The sequence below is a fragment of the Pterocles gutturalis genome, unplaced genomic scaffold (assembly GCF_000699245.1).
Source record: "Pterocles gutturalis isolate BGI_N339 unplaced genomic scaffold, ASM69924v1 scaffold33415, whole genome shotgun sequence".
Lineage (NCBI taxonomy): Eukaryota > Metazoa > Chordata > Aves > Pterocliformes > Pteroclidae > Pterocles > Pterocles gutturalis.
The window spans coordinates 16765-30649 of record NW_010144478.1 but is presented as its reverse complement, the minus strand read 5'-3'; the positions used below and the strand labels follow the sequence as shown (position 1 = coordinate 30649).

The 13885-nt window shown below is 43.3% G+C and overlaps 1 protein-coding gene across 1 annotated transcript in view; it reads left to right on the top strand.

Moving 5' to 3' along the window:
* Positions 1-314: 314 nt before the first annotated feature.
* Positions 315-13885, top strand: part of LOC104470260 (lysine-specific demethylase PHF2-like) — a gene marked incomplete at its 3' end in the record, with an annotated part of 30330 nt that continues 16759 nt past the window's right edge. Inside the window, 13 exon segments of the mRNA XM_010085111.1 lie at positions 315-500; positions 1060-1222; positions 2660-2747; positions 3337-3443; positions 4628-4719; positions 5993-6082; positions 7284-7315; positions 7317-7644; positions 8583-8702; positions 9954-10072; positions 10723-10901; positions 11501-11574; positions 13797-13885. The exon segment at positions 13797-13885 is cut by the window's right edge and continues 25 nt beyond it. Coding sequence (XP_010083413.1) covers positions 315-500; positions 1060-1222; positions 2660-2747; positions 3337-3443; positions 4628-4719; positions 5993-6082; positions 7284-7315; positions 7317-7644; positions 8583-8702; positions 9954-10072; positions 10723-10901; positions 11501-11574; positions 13797-13885 — 1667 coding nt within the window.

Below are 13885 nucleotides of genomic sequence, written 5' to 3'. Positions count from 1 at the left end.
CTTCCAATCCCATTCTGTGATTCTGTGAGGCGGGGACTGGAAAAATACAGACGGCGTATACTTGATCACAAATACTGCTCCTGAAAAAGTCAAAGGATCTCTGCTAAGTCATCATCCTTAAAAAGCCTTAAATCTCTGTCTGTAAACAGTTTTCACTAATTTTCTGAATGAAGAGCAGCTCTGCTGGCACATAGGGAGCTGCTTCAGATTGCTGTGCGAGTACCCGAGTCAGGCTTTGCTGCTTCTTGTGTCGCGGTCCTTGTGCTCTGTGTTTTAAAAAGAAGCGTGTTTGTTTCCAACTCTCTCTGTAAAGGATGTCCAGTTTTGTAGAGCCTCCAGATATAGTGAAGAAGTTGTCCTGGGTGGAAAACTATTGGCCTGATGATGCTCTTCTGGCTAAACCAAAAGTTACCAAGTACTGCCTGATCTGCGTGAAGGACAGCTACACAGACTTCCACATAGACTCGGGAGGAGCTTCTGCATGGTACCATGTGCTGAAGGTGAGGGGTCATGTTTTGGCAGTGTGTCAATGATGAACTAAATTCTATATGCAAAGACCCTCCTAGAAGTCCCTCAAAAATTCAGGTCTCAGTTGTTTGGTTTTTTTTTTTTCCCCCATGGTCCTATTTTATCTATCAGAAGTACTCAGAATCCTTACCTACCCTAAGTGGGTGTGCTCTCAGCAGTGCCAGGCTCTGCCGAGCAAGGAAACCACTTGGAGCGTGCGAGTTGCCTGTGTATTTTCACTGTATTGGGATTTTAATATTTGTTTAGTGCTTTCTGCACATACATCACCTGAGACCTGAAAGATATAACATCTTGCTTTGGCAGGGTGATGGAATCTGTCCTACAACTCTGAGCAAACGTGGTCAGCTGGTGGTGTAATTATTTCAGACATTTTGTACAAAGCTGACGAGTACATTTTATTTCGATAGTGTTAAAATATTTACCACTATATATTTACTTAGATAAACATTTGTACTCGCGCGTCTACGTGCATGAATCTGTGTCAGTGCTTGGTTTGGCTGCTTGTTGATAATTTTATATTTTCTAATTCAGGGAGAAAAGATATTTTATCTCATCAAACCAACCTCTGCAAATATTTCTCTTTATGAGCGCTGGCAGTCGGCAGCAAACCACAGTGAGATGTTTTTTGCAGACCAAGTAGATAAATGTTACAAATGCACAGTGAAGCAAGGACAAACACTCTTCATTCCATCAGGTGAGCAGGCTGTTGCAGGTGAGGTTTCCTGCTCGTGTTAGAGCCGTTGAAAATAGCGTGTCTGAAATGCTAGCGGGGTGTGATTTGACCACTTTCTCAGGCAAAGTATGAAGATTAATACTCTGCAGAAGTCTAATTTCATATGCTTACAAAAAAAATCAGAACTTTTACTGTTTTCTCTCAATATTTTAAGCAGCCTTTTAAAAATGCAACTAGTGGGTAGACTGTTCCACTCGTGGTCTGGCCGGGTTGTGGAAACTCATGAGTCCTCTCTGTATATCCAACCATGACACCGGTGCTTTTTACCTAACAGAAAACTCATGGTGAATTACTTGCTGACTGTGACCCTCCACAAAATCCTTTTCATGGTCGTTGTTTCCCTGTGGCACTAAGGAGCTGGAGGTCCCTGCATGGGTGTGAATGTGGGCTGATGGTTTCACGTGAGGCTGGACCTGGGTGTCACCCATTTTTATGGATTACTTGATAGACTTGGGTTTCATTGCAGGTTAGGGATGGTGGATTTTGCTTTTCTCAGTTGCTGGGAGGATCTTCGTAAGGATAGGGAGTTGATCAGCAGATAGCACAGAGTTTTAAGTGAACGCAGTTCTACTCCTGCCCCTGTCCCTCACCTTCCTCCCACTGTGAACAATGGTTTCCTCTTTTCCATTGCTGTTTCCAGCACTCCCTGTTGCCTGTAGAAACCGTAATCTCTTTGGGACAAGGATTTTCTCTATGTACCTTTAAATGATGCACTCCCCACTCAATCCATAACCTGAGTTGAGGCTTCCAGGCGGCACGAGTAAGCAGCTTGTGTTTTGGAGGCAGCACCCAGTAGTGCCATTTTTCTCTGTGAGAGGCTGTTCTTGCACAGAATGTTCACACACCTGAATTTTACTTCAACTGTAAAAAGTGGAAAGTAGGTATTTCTCTTATGACCATATGTGGAGCAGATGGTGGAATAAACACTGAGCAATTTAAAGAGATTCACTAATTGGAGTAGATTTTTGTAGGAAAATAAATGTTAGGAAAACACCTGTTCCTGACACTACAATAAAGTCCCTATCAGGAGCTGTCACAAATTTTTATGGTGATGTGTAAGCAGCTACTGTTATGTAGCTGCTGCTGCTTTTCACAGTAACGAGAGAGGACTGTCGGTGTGAGCAGGATGACCCCTGCGCTGGCTGCCACTGCTGAAGGTGGTCCTGGGACTGGGAGTCAAAGGTGTGCAGCACCTTCCTGGGCTGGGCAAAACGAACGAGAGGCCAGATGCAACTTTGTTCGAAGCGTATGTGGTCCTGGTGGTGAGTTGGACTGAAGAGCTGTATTGGTATCTAGGAAGGAAGTTTCAAAGTGAAGTGTAAACATCGTGTTGTGAATGAAGCTTTTGTTACTGTGATTCCAGTTTTTATCCTCTGGTCTCTTCTCTTTCTCTTTCAGGTTGGATTTATGCAACTCTGACACCTGTAGACTGTCTGGCCTTTGCAGGACATTTTCTACATAGTCTGAGTGTTGAAATGCAGATGAGGTAATCTGCCTTTAAAATATGAAATTAGGTAGAGGCTCGGTTTTTAATAAATTGACCATCCTCCTATTAATTAGCCTACATCTGCAGTAGCTCTATCGGGCAATGTTGGAAAGTGTACTCACATTGGTGCCCTTGGAGTGTGTTCTCCCATGCTGAGTTATCCCATGGTGTCTTTACACCTATGGCATAGTGCCTGGAAGGATATGTGAGGTGCTTGGATTGATGTGGCCAAGTCCTGAAGGAAGAACTGTAAAAACTGAGTTTTACCCTAGCACATGCCATTCGCCTTCTGGATAAACCCCCCACCTACTCCACTGGGCTCTTTGCCCAGCGTAAGACAAAAGAAGTCATTCTTTACTGGTGCTGGACAAACAACACCATACAACTATCTTACATTTGTGTCTCACAGCTTCTTACTAGTGTTATTTTGAAGTTTTGCTTTTGGTCTGATGCCGGAATACTTGGTAGCGGCACAAAGAAATGAAGCACGGCAAAATGAACCTCGGGCATTTGTGAGCAGCGCTTGCCACTGCGCGACATACTACTTGTGAGCTGCTGTGCTTTAAGTCCGTGTGGCTTTGTATTGCAGGGCATATGAAGTAGAAAGACGATTGAAAATTGTCAGTCTGACCCAGTTTCCAAACTTTGAAACTGCCTGTTGGTATATGGGAAAGCATCTGCTGGAGACATTCAAAGGTAAATCTGCATTTCTTTGCCTGCTTTAATTTCTTAGCTTTGGGAGCCTGAAAATAGTTGCTCTTAATTTCTGCTGATGCGATAGAAGGTGGACAGGTGGACAAAATCAGTCATATTAGGAGTTGGAAACCACTTTAACATAGCAGCAGAACATGCTGGTCTGGTCCAGCTTACCTCTTAATTTCCTGCTGTCTCACCTGAGGAAGGACCTTAACTGTCCCTCTTACCTATGCTAAGCGAAGGTTTCATCTTCTTTATAAAATGTATTTAAGTTGCCTCAGAGGCAAATAATGTTGTAACATTTTTTTTAGTTGCCTGTCAAGTCTGGATTCATTCCCTGCTTTAACCTAATGAACTACACGCTCTGTCAGCCCGAGGCATAATCTCCCATCACTCTGCTCATCCCGGTCGAAGTGCGTGGGCAGGTCACACATATGCGAGGCCACAGCAACATCAGAGAAGTGGCCAGCGGGAGCACTAAGAATTAAAGCAAAATTTTCTATGAAAGTCAAAATCTTCCCAATCAGATTCCTTCAGAGTTGATGGAAACATCCACGTGTGTATGTTCTTTACAGATCCGGGCTCACTTTGCCCTTTGCCTCTATTTCTCTTATTACAGAATGTGTCTAGAGACACCCACAAGATCCTTTTATAACGAGAAAAATGTGTCTAATTAATAAGCAAGGTGAGGGGTCCCTCCAAGTGTCATCTGGCCTTCCAGGCCCCTTGTGACCAACTCTGAACAAGAACTGGAATGAGGGGAGAAGTTTAGGCAAGCCCGTAGTCAGCAGAAGTGGAATGCTTTGCCCGATATAACCTTTGTTTCCACATAGTGGTACTTGCTTTTTCAGTCAGAATGAAAGAACCGCTGACAGTACCTTTTTGTTCCCACAGCCTAGGATATATGAACACGGAAGATAGCTTGAGTATGGGACCAAGAAAGGAAGCGGAAGGATTGCCAGTGTAGACATAACTGACAGGAGCACAGTGTAGGAAGGCTGAGTTGGATTTATGACACAGTAAATATACTCCTTATTACCATCAAGTTACCGTAGGGCTTCATTTGTGGGGACCAACTTTCAAAGAATTAACTTTCACAGTTAAACTTCTTCAAATTAAAGATTTTATGTGAAACAGCTTCAGCTGTTGGTGTTTGAATGACATTGTTTTGTTCCTCTACTTAGGTTTGCACAAAGCTGGGCAACAACCTGCTGCTCATTTACTCCAAGGAGCAAAAATTCTCAATGGTGCTTTCAGGTCATGGACTAAAAAACAGGTAGGAGAAGCAGCCTGTTTTAATATTGTGTGTTCCTCAGGCTTGTCAGTCACTGAAGCAGGGAGCAAACCCTAGAACAAATAATATCTCCATAGCAAAAACAGCTAATTCTGAAATCCCAAAGGGAAGGGACTGGGGGAAGGAGGGCGATAGCTGGGATCTCATAGTGCCACGTGAGGAGTCAGGAGAGAAAAAGGTACTGCCAGAGTTTTTAAAAAAGTCAATTCTGCACAGTGCCAAAAGGATATTGAATTAATGTTTTCCCTGTCTCTGAGCATCTTCATGTGCCAAATCAATTAAGCAGAGGTCATGTATACAAGCGACGCCTGCATTTTTCCGTGCACAAGGTGCCCAGTTCCTGCAAATCAACACATTAACTAAGCCAGGAAGTACATATTGGTTGGAGAGAAGGCTTAAAGGGGTTTGCAGCCTGAATTTCCTGCTGCAGTCATTTCAGAAACGTTATTCTTGCATGTGTTGCTCCTAAAGTTTTGGGGAATCAGCTGTAGGAGACAGGCCATTCAATGATCAAATGTGAACAAGGAAACTAGCAGCTTTGGGATTTCCAGATGTTTTAAGAAGGGATGAGCAGCTGAGTACACAGTGAGGTCACTTAGGTGGCTGTCCCAGATTTACATGGAGCTGGGGACTTGGCTGCTCCTTCCAGGAAAAAGACAGTGCTTGAGCCTGAACATTGCTCCCGGGTTTCCTGCAGAAGGACTGACTGGGGCGGAGGCTCTCTTCTCCATGGCACTCTGTTTATTTTTCCACTTGCCATGCAGGTGAGAAGTAGTGAGTTAAAGGAAGTCAGGCTGTGATGGCATTTAGGTAAAGCTGAGCTTTGAATATGATAACATGACGTGTGAATGCAAATGTTGTTAGTCCCGTCAGGGAGCTCCCAAACCGCTCTGCTGACAAGGTATATGCCTGTTGTACTCGTTGAAGACACCAGCCTAAGACAGTCTCTCCTTGTAGATGCAGAAAAGGAATTTCTCACAGAATCTGCTATAAGGGGTGAGCAAAGTGATGTTACAGTTGTGAAAATGCAATAGTACCCGACAAAGACTATTGACGTTGTTCTCTCAGGACAACCATTTACAATAAAATCCAGAAGGGGAAAAAAGTGTTTTTTTTTTTTCTTATTTGGACTACTGATGCAGTCAGTATTGATTTCAGTAAAAAAAAATATGGACATGTCACTGAATGACATAATTCTTCGTATTTCTGCCAAAAACATGCACAGAAACAGTAGTCTGGCTTTGTTCTGTTTTAGGCTTTAGCAGATCATGAAGATGAGCTACCAGAAAACTTCAAACCAGCACAACTGATCAAGGACCTTGCCAAAGAAATAAGATTAAGTGAGGTTTGTGCTCTTTTCATGTTATTAACTAGATTGTGGGTCTTTTAATAATCTAGGCTGTAAAATGGATTAATTGAAATAAATGAATGTTTTTTCCCACTCTCTTCATGAAAGAATTCATGTTCTGGGCTCCTGTGTGCTTTCTCCTTGGCTTTACACTGTCTCTGCCTATCCTCCATCCTTTCTCATCCACCTTCTCCTAGCTGAACTGGCCACACTTCATCACTTCATCATTTTTCCTCTTTCACTTTAGCTACTTCCTGCCCAAAAATCTGATAGAACACTGTTGCCATCCCCGTGATGATGCTCCCTGTGTAGTTTCTCCTTTTGCTTAGGTTCATCGGTCTTGTCTGTGACATTGTCTGAGCTTGGGACTATTGTTCTGTACCTTATCGCGGTAGGAGGTCTTGTTCTTGGCTGGCTTCAAGGCAGTCACGACAGCAAATATGATAATAATTATAACAAACCCCTACAAAAAAAACCCCAACCCAAAAAAACAGGTTGCGCATAGGTATCATCCATCACATCTGGTATCATATTCCACTTAGTGGAGATGTGTGACAGCACAAGGTGACAATAGCTAGTTCAGTTGTTTTAAAAAGATGCCGTGTTACATTCCATCCCTTTCCTAACTGTATCCAAAGACTTCAAAACTGAAATCTATCTTGTCCTTTTATCCTCTTTGATGTAGTAAGTTTTTTGCTTGTTAGAATGGCAAGTTAAGCAGAAAATAATTTCTTTTTAATTAGTTACAGTGTTAATTTTAATTGGGCAGCTATTTTACTGCTTATTTTTCCTGAGGGCCTGAAACATGATTCTGCTACATTTATCACATCTGAATTAAATGGAAATGGTTTGTACTCGAGCTGATGAGCATTTTAAACAAAAGACCATTCATTTTACACATTTGTTTGTATGGGCAGTCCATTTAACAGTCCTGCCTAATGTTACGACCTGGTGAGAGTTTCTCCAGGCCAAATTTGTGCTTGAGCAACATGGGGGTGGGAATTAGTTTTGAGCAGAGCGTTACCATGGCATGGGATGTGGTCTGCATTCCCTGGCCAGCCCGACCTGGGAGTGCAGTTACCTGATCACTGAAGGGGGATCTCTGGGGTTTGTTTCCCCAAGGAAGCGAAGGTGCAGGTGAATATCTATCATGAGACGGGTGGGTCTGACCGCCTTTCCGTTTTGTGATAAACTACAGAATGCTACGAAAGCCAGCAAAGCAGACACAAGTTGCCGAGGAGATCTGTCCTGTGGAGAAGGAGGAGGCACCGTCACCCGTCCAAGTAACACCTCCGTCCCCACCTGTAGAAAAGCTCCCTAAAAAAAAGACTCCCAAAACTGTGAAAACCCCCAAACAACTGAAGCCATCCAAACCCCCCAAGCCTCCCAAGCCACCCAAACCCCCCAAGCCTCCCAAAACGCCAAAAGTTAAGGGAGAAGGAAAAAAGAAAGGAAAGAAGGCAAAAGAGAGTCCGCCGCCAGCCATCCCAAACCTCGACTTACTAGAGGCACACACGAAAGAGGCTTTGACAAAGATCGAGACACCAAAGAAGGGCAAGGTGGGTCAGATTTTAACCTCTCCCTGTTCTCTCACCGTGATAGGGATAAAAGCACTCCTTAGGTCTCATAAAAAATAGTTCAGGCAACACAGTGTGAAACCCTGTCTCCACTGAAGTAAATGAAAATTTTGTAACTGCTAGCTTACTGTCCTTTTTTTTTAACCTGACTGTTCCATTTGCTTTGACTGATTGCTTGGTTATTCATTTGATACAGAGCCTCCAGGAAACCTATTGATTCAAGCAGAGGCTGGCAAACTACTGCCAGCTCCCTGCCCAAACTGAGGCGAGGTGAAAACTAAAAGACATTTTGAAATGGCTTTTTTTTTGCCCCTTGAACTATTATATTCTTATTTCACGTGTTATCAGCACTCTATTTCAATACTCAGTTACCAAAGATGAAGGAACTAATTTCTAAAGTATCTTAATTTACATGAGATTTTGCTCTAGCCTGAGCGAATGAAGATAACACAATAGTTTGCTTCCATTTTTGCCCATGTATAACAAGTTTCATTTTTATATCCTTTAACTCGCTGTGAATTTGGCTTCAGTAGGGGCCAGGATTTAATTGAGGCACTGACAGAGTAATGTATTGTACACAGTTTGTTAAGAAGTATCCGCAAGTCTTTTCAAAAATGCTTCTGAATTTCCTAGTAGTTGGTATGCAGTTTGTGAAACCTGTTCACGGAGCAACCGGCAGGGAGATGAGGATGTTTTCACAGTCATCTTGTATGTTGGTATATCAAGGAGAAATGCAGCTAGTCTTCTGCATTCCCTGGAGCAGCAATATTTGATCGAATCTGACATTGGGGTTCAAAAAGAATGAATCAGAAGATGAGTTTTCAAAAATATATCATGTTATATTTCCAGATAAAAAATGTGTTTCTGTAACGTGCCAGCACTCCATCCTCATTAAGTGTACATGCTGACTTTGTCCCCAGGCTGCAAAGAATGTGTTAAGTGTTCCCAATAAGGAAACCCCTAGTAAGCAGAATGAGGTGGAGAAATTCGAAGTTCGAGAGCAAAATAAAAGCAAAACAGAAGCCAAGTGGAAATATAAGGTAATGCCTCCTGTTAAATTCTGCTGATGATTCTGCCACATAGTGATGATTCAAGGGTGCAGAAGTGTTCATACCTCAGCAGAGAGTATGAGGCACCAATTTTCAGTTCCCAAAGAAAAAAATTTGATCAGAAAATAATGAAGTATTGTTGATAAAGGAGGGGGGAAGGTTCTTCAGAAGCATACACCCAATTGTCCAGCCTCATCCTTGGTGAGGCCGGTGGGAACACTGTTAATAGTGACATTTTTCAGTGCTGATCTCTTCTGTGATTCTTACTTTAACACGGTCGTACTACTTTATGTCTGGATTAGTTCCAGAGAAATCAATAACTAGTGATGGCATAAGAGTAGAGTTAATGAAATCTGAATTATGCCACATGAATTAAAAGCTTGCCTTCCTGGAGGGGTAATGTCAAATGAGTAAAATTCATTCATAGAATAATACATTTTTTCTCCAGGTGCCATTTAAAACAAGGCAACACTAGGCTTGCTCACAGAAATAGCTGTCTGAATTTTGCCTGCTTTGTGAACTTCTGATGACAAAGGTGCAAACAAATTCCCCAAAACAACAATACCTGCTTTTTCACATGGGGAAACTACTAAGAATCATGAATCATTAACATAAGAGACATCTAATTTTTTTGTGTGAGAAACAGTCACGGTTAATGTGATTAGATCAATACGTACCCGTTAATTCTACAGCCAGTACAGCTTAAGCGAAGTACTAAGGTGATGCTTAAACAATAATCAAAAGCTTCCTTTGCACTGAATGACTTTGATATTAAATTATTAAATCTGTAATTCAAGCTCCTCTGAAGGTGTGAAAGAAGCAAGTGGAGCCAGGGAATAAAATGCAGTGGGATTTGCGAGGTTACAGGCATGGTGCTAGAGTCTGTCCTTTGCCACACAGGCACGGTGCTGAGGAGCAGCCTGCTTAGCTGTGCTCTGATTCACCAAAGGGGTGGTTAGCGTTCTACCTCGATCTGTGACAAGTGAAGAGAGCAGGATTTAAATTTGGCATCGTATTTGTGGCGGGCACTGCTTAAACTGGTGCTGAAGTGCTTTTTGGATGGGGACAAGTCCCCAGTTAGCCCGTGGAAGAGTATAATCCTCTATAATTTAGCACATTTGGGGGAGCGTCTTTTTCTCTGCATATAGATCAATGGATTCTCTGAGATTAGCTAGGAAGCTGAAATATCAACAACTCATTTAACTGATTTTATTGTTCTGGTTTGGGGCTTTTGCCTTTCAGAACAGTAAACCAGATTCACTTCTAAAAATGGAAGAGGAACACAAAACAGAAAAGACGCCTTTATCTGGAAATAAGGACAACAAATTTACGTTCTCTTTCTCTAATAAGAAATTGCTTGGGTAAGTAAAAAACATGACAGTACACCTCAAGTAAGAAAGCAGAATAAAAATTCATTATTTATGTTTTTTTAATACACAAGAGTGAAAATCTGCCTTTCTGGTCTACTTATGCAAGAAGTTCTTCACTCTAGAGCTTGATGTTACCTAGAACCCGTCTGAATTGGCCATACCAGCAAAGACCTATCTTGGAGGCTGGTAGTTTGCTTGAGAATAGTGTCTTCATTATTCAGGGAGTGTCTCATGTTTTGGCACTTCAGGTTCTTACTAGTTGAGTTGTAATTAAGTGCTTTTGGGGCAGATCCAGTTCAGGGTGCATTTTTAAGAAGCTGTTAAATGAACTCTGCGTGCCAAAATTCTATGCTGCGTATGCATTATGCATATCATTATACACTTTGACACAACTTTAAATAATACAGTGCTTATCTGAAGCCAGCCAAGGCTACTCTGGTTGGCATCATATTTTGAGATATAAATTGTAGGTTCAGAAGTGTGTTTTTTAAATTTATTTGAGTTACTGGGGCACCTCTGAAAGTATAAAAGTTGACTGAGATTTCTGCAAAAAGATACTCATTGTCTTCCCCTCTGGCAATTCGCAAAATGTTTTCTAAAAGTGTTGTTACTGATTTGTAATTTTTTTATTTTTTTTTCAGTTCAAAGGGACTCAAAACCCAGCTGAATACTAGTGTGTTTGGGTCACTGCAGAATTTTAAGGAAGATAAAGCAAAACCTGTACGAGATGAATATGAGTATGTGTCAGATGATGGTGAACTAAAAATTGATGAGTTTCCAATCAGAAGGAAGAAAAACACTACAAAAAGAGAACTGCCCTGTAAGAGTATTTCCTCTTTTGCCTGTATCTGCACAGCAAAGGCTTAGGGGTTGATTGTCCAAAACTAGGCTTTAAAATCTATGTGTTTTATAATAAAGAAAGCCATGACTTAACTGTTAATCAAATATAACACTCTCTTATCACTCTCTACAACTGCCTGAAAGGAGGGGGCAGTGAGGTGGGTGCTGGGCTCTTCTCTAAAGTAACAAGTGATGGGACAAGAGGAAACGGCCTCAAGTTGCACCAGGGGAGGTTTAGGCTGGAGATTAGACAAAATTTCTTCACTGCAAGAGTGATGAGGCATTGGAACAGGCTGCCCAGGGCAGTGGTGGAGTCACCATCCCTGGAGGGGTTCAAGAAACGTGTGGATGTGGTGCTTGGGGACATGGGTTAGTGGGTTGGGTGGCATTGGGCTGGTGGTTGGACTTGATGATCCTTGAGATCTTTTACAACCTTAACGATTCTATGACTCTATGATTCTATAATGAATATATAATATATAATGAATTTGAATTGCTTTTGAAGTTATGGCTTAGGAGTGCTATTTTTTGAAGGGAAACAAATCATGACTTTGTTTTTCTTTTTTTTTTTAAATTCAGTTTTATCAGATAAAAAAGACCCTCTGCAGCACACTCCTGTTAAGAAGCCAAAGGTGGAGTCGGTATCATACAAGGTATGGTTGTCACTGCAGCTATCACCAGCAAGCACCCATTGTATGCCATGTACTGCCATGACAGTAGCAAACCCTTCGTATGGGCTGTTGTCACATCCTCTACCTTGTTCTGCAGTCACGGTCTGCCCAGGATGGGCAGCATTCAGACCCTTCAAGGACTTAGCGTAACTTGGTGCTGTGGCTTGAGCTGCTTGTGTGCCATCAGGCCAGACAGGGAGCGCACGCGGGGACCGTGACCGTTGCACAGTGCCACAAGAACAGGAGCAAGCCCTAAGAAGGAGTGGGAAGGATCAGAAAGAGCTTTTCTGTTGTACCTGGCTTGCTGTTACATTGCTGACAGGCACAGGGGGCTGTCCCAGGCTGTGCTCCCAACCCGTGTCCTCCCATCTTCATGCACTTTTAACACCAGTCGTTAAATTTCCGTGTTGGTGTTTGACACATGAGACTCGGAGTGATGCTGATACACCTGAACTCGTGGCATTTGCCATTTCGCGTTCCTAGAACCCCTTAGTACCTATTATGTAGCAATTAAAGGTTTTGCTTGCTATCGCTTAGCAGTTTCCCTCTGCCCTGCAGGGGCTTACATCTGCTCTTGACTCCGCGTGATACACTGCTCCCTACCTTGAGGCAGTGCCGGGGTGCGTGCTGGTAGCTGAATGGCACAGGCCTCAGCTTGCTCGTCTGTGTTAGCATTGAAGCTCAGTGCTGGCAATCAAATGAGATTACATCAAAATTCAGTCTTTTGCCCAACTGTTAATAAAAACTCGTATTATAATATCTGAAGTGGTCAGAAAAAGAAAAATAGTTTATAACACAGAACTGCAGGTGGGCGCACCTTGAATCCTGGGGTCACTTTTGGGCCCCTCACCACAAGAAGGACATTGAGGGGCTGGAGCAGGTCCAGAGAAGGGCAACGGAGCTGGGGAAGGGTCTGGAGCACAGGGCTGACGAGGAGCGGCTGAGGGAGCTGGGGGGGTTTAGTCTGGAGAAGAGGAGGCTGAGAGGAGACCTCATCACTCTCTACAGCTGCCTGAAAGGAGGGTGCAGTGAGGGGGGTGCTGGGCTCTGCTCTAAAGCAACAAGTGATAGGACAAGAGGAAACGGCCTCAAGGGAGGTTTAGGCTGGATATTAGAAAAAATTTCTTCACTGCAGGAGTGAGGAGGCATTGGAACAGGCTAGGCATTGGAGCAGGCTGCCCAGGGCAGTGGTGGAGTCACCATCCCTGGAGGGGGTCAAGAAACGTGTAGATGTGGTGCTTGGGGACATGGGTTAGTGGGTTGGGTGGGGTTGGGTTGATGGTTGGACTTGATGATCCTTGAGGTCTTTTCCAACCCTACTGATTCTGTGATTCTATGATTCTATGAAATGTTTGGCCCTAGGAACTAAGGAATCTTTTTCATCCTGGTTTGGCTCAGGGGTATTCGAGAGCAAGTGCAGACCTCCTTGCCTCAGTCAGTAGTTAACGTCTGGACGCGGGTGCATGGGGAACAGGGAAAAACATGTCACACTGTGCAGAAGCTTAAGGAAGGAGGCCAGCTGCTGGAGAGAACAGCGATTGGCAGCCTAAGCAATAAGGGCTGGGACTTCAGAGGCCTGAAAACAGGGCAGGAATGGGGGGAAAAGTGTTCTCGTATACTCTAGACTACACTGCATAGAGATACCTGCCCCAGAAAGACAGTTAAATGTGGGTGGCTTCCTGCAGCAGCCTCAGATGCCACTGTTTATACGTGTCCATCCCATTGCTCCATCAGATCTTCCTGTTCTCCTGCAGCAGGGCTGGCAGAAGTGGCTCTGTCACTGTGTTGGTTGTCCTGCAAGACTGTGCCCTGATGTATATCTGGGCTGATAGAGACGTGCCCACGCGTTCACTTCTTCTGCTACATGGGGCATGGTCTTAAGAGCAGGAGCAGGGGCTGAGAAGGCAACACAGCACCTGGAAGCACCGCTGATACTGTGGTTTGACCTACAGGATCAGGTCTCAAAGCTGCTTCTCCAGGGTTGGAAGGGGAGAGGAAAACCTACCACACCTACAGGCTGCAAGGAGACAGATTTTTACTGTGTACTTGGTTTTGTTGTTTTCTTTTTTCTTTAATGAAAGCAAATTATGAATACTAGCCCTGTGTCTTTGGAGGAGCAGCAGGCTGCAAAAATTATTGTGTTGTTCTTGTTGACTAACTTAGTAAGTTTCTGGGTTTTTTGAGCTATTTCCTTGTTTTTGCAGAGCGATGACTCGTCGGATGAAGATTTGCTTCACATTGACACAGAGGCAAAGCCAGGGCGCAATTCCAAAGTAAAGAAAGAGAGTGGAAG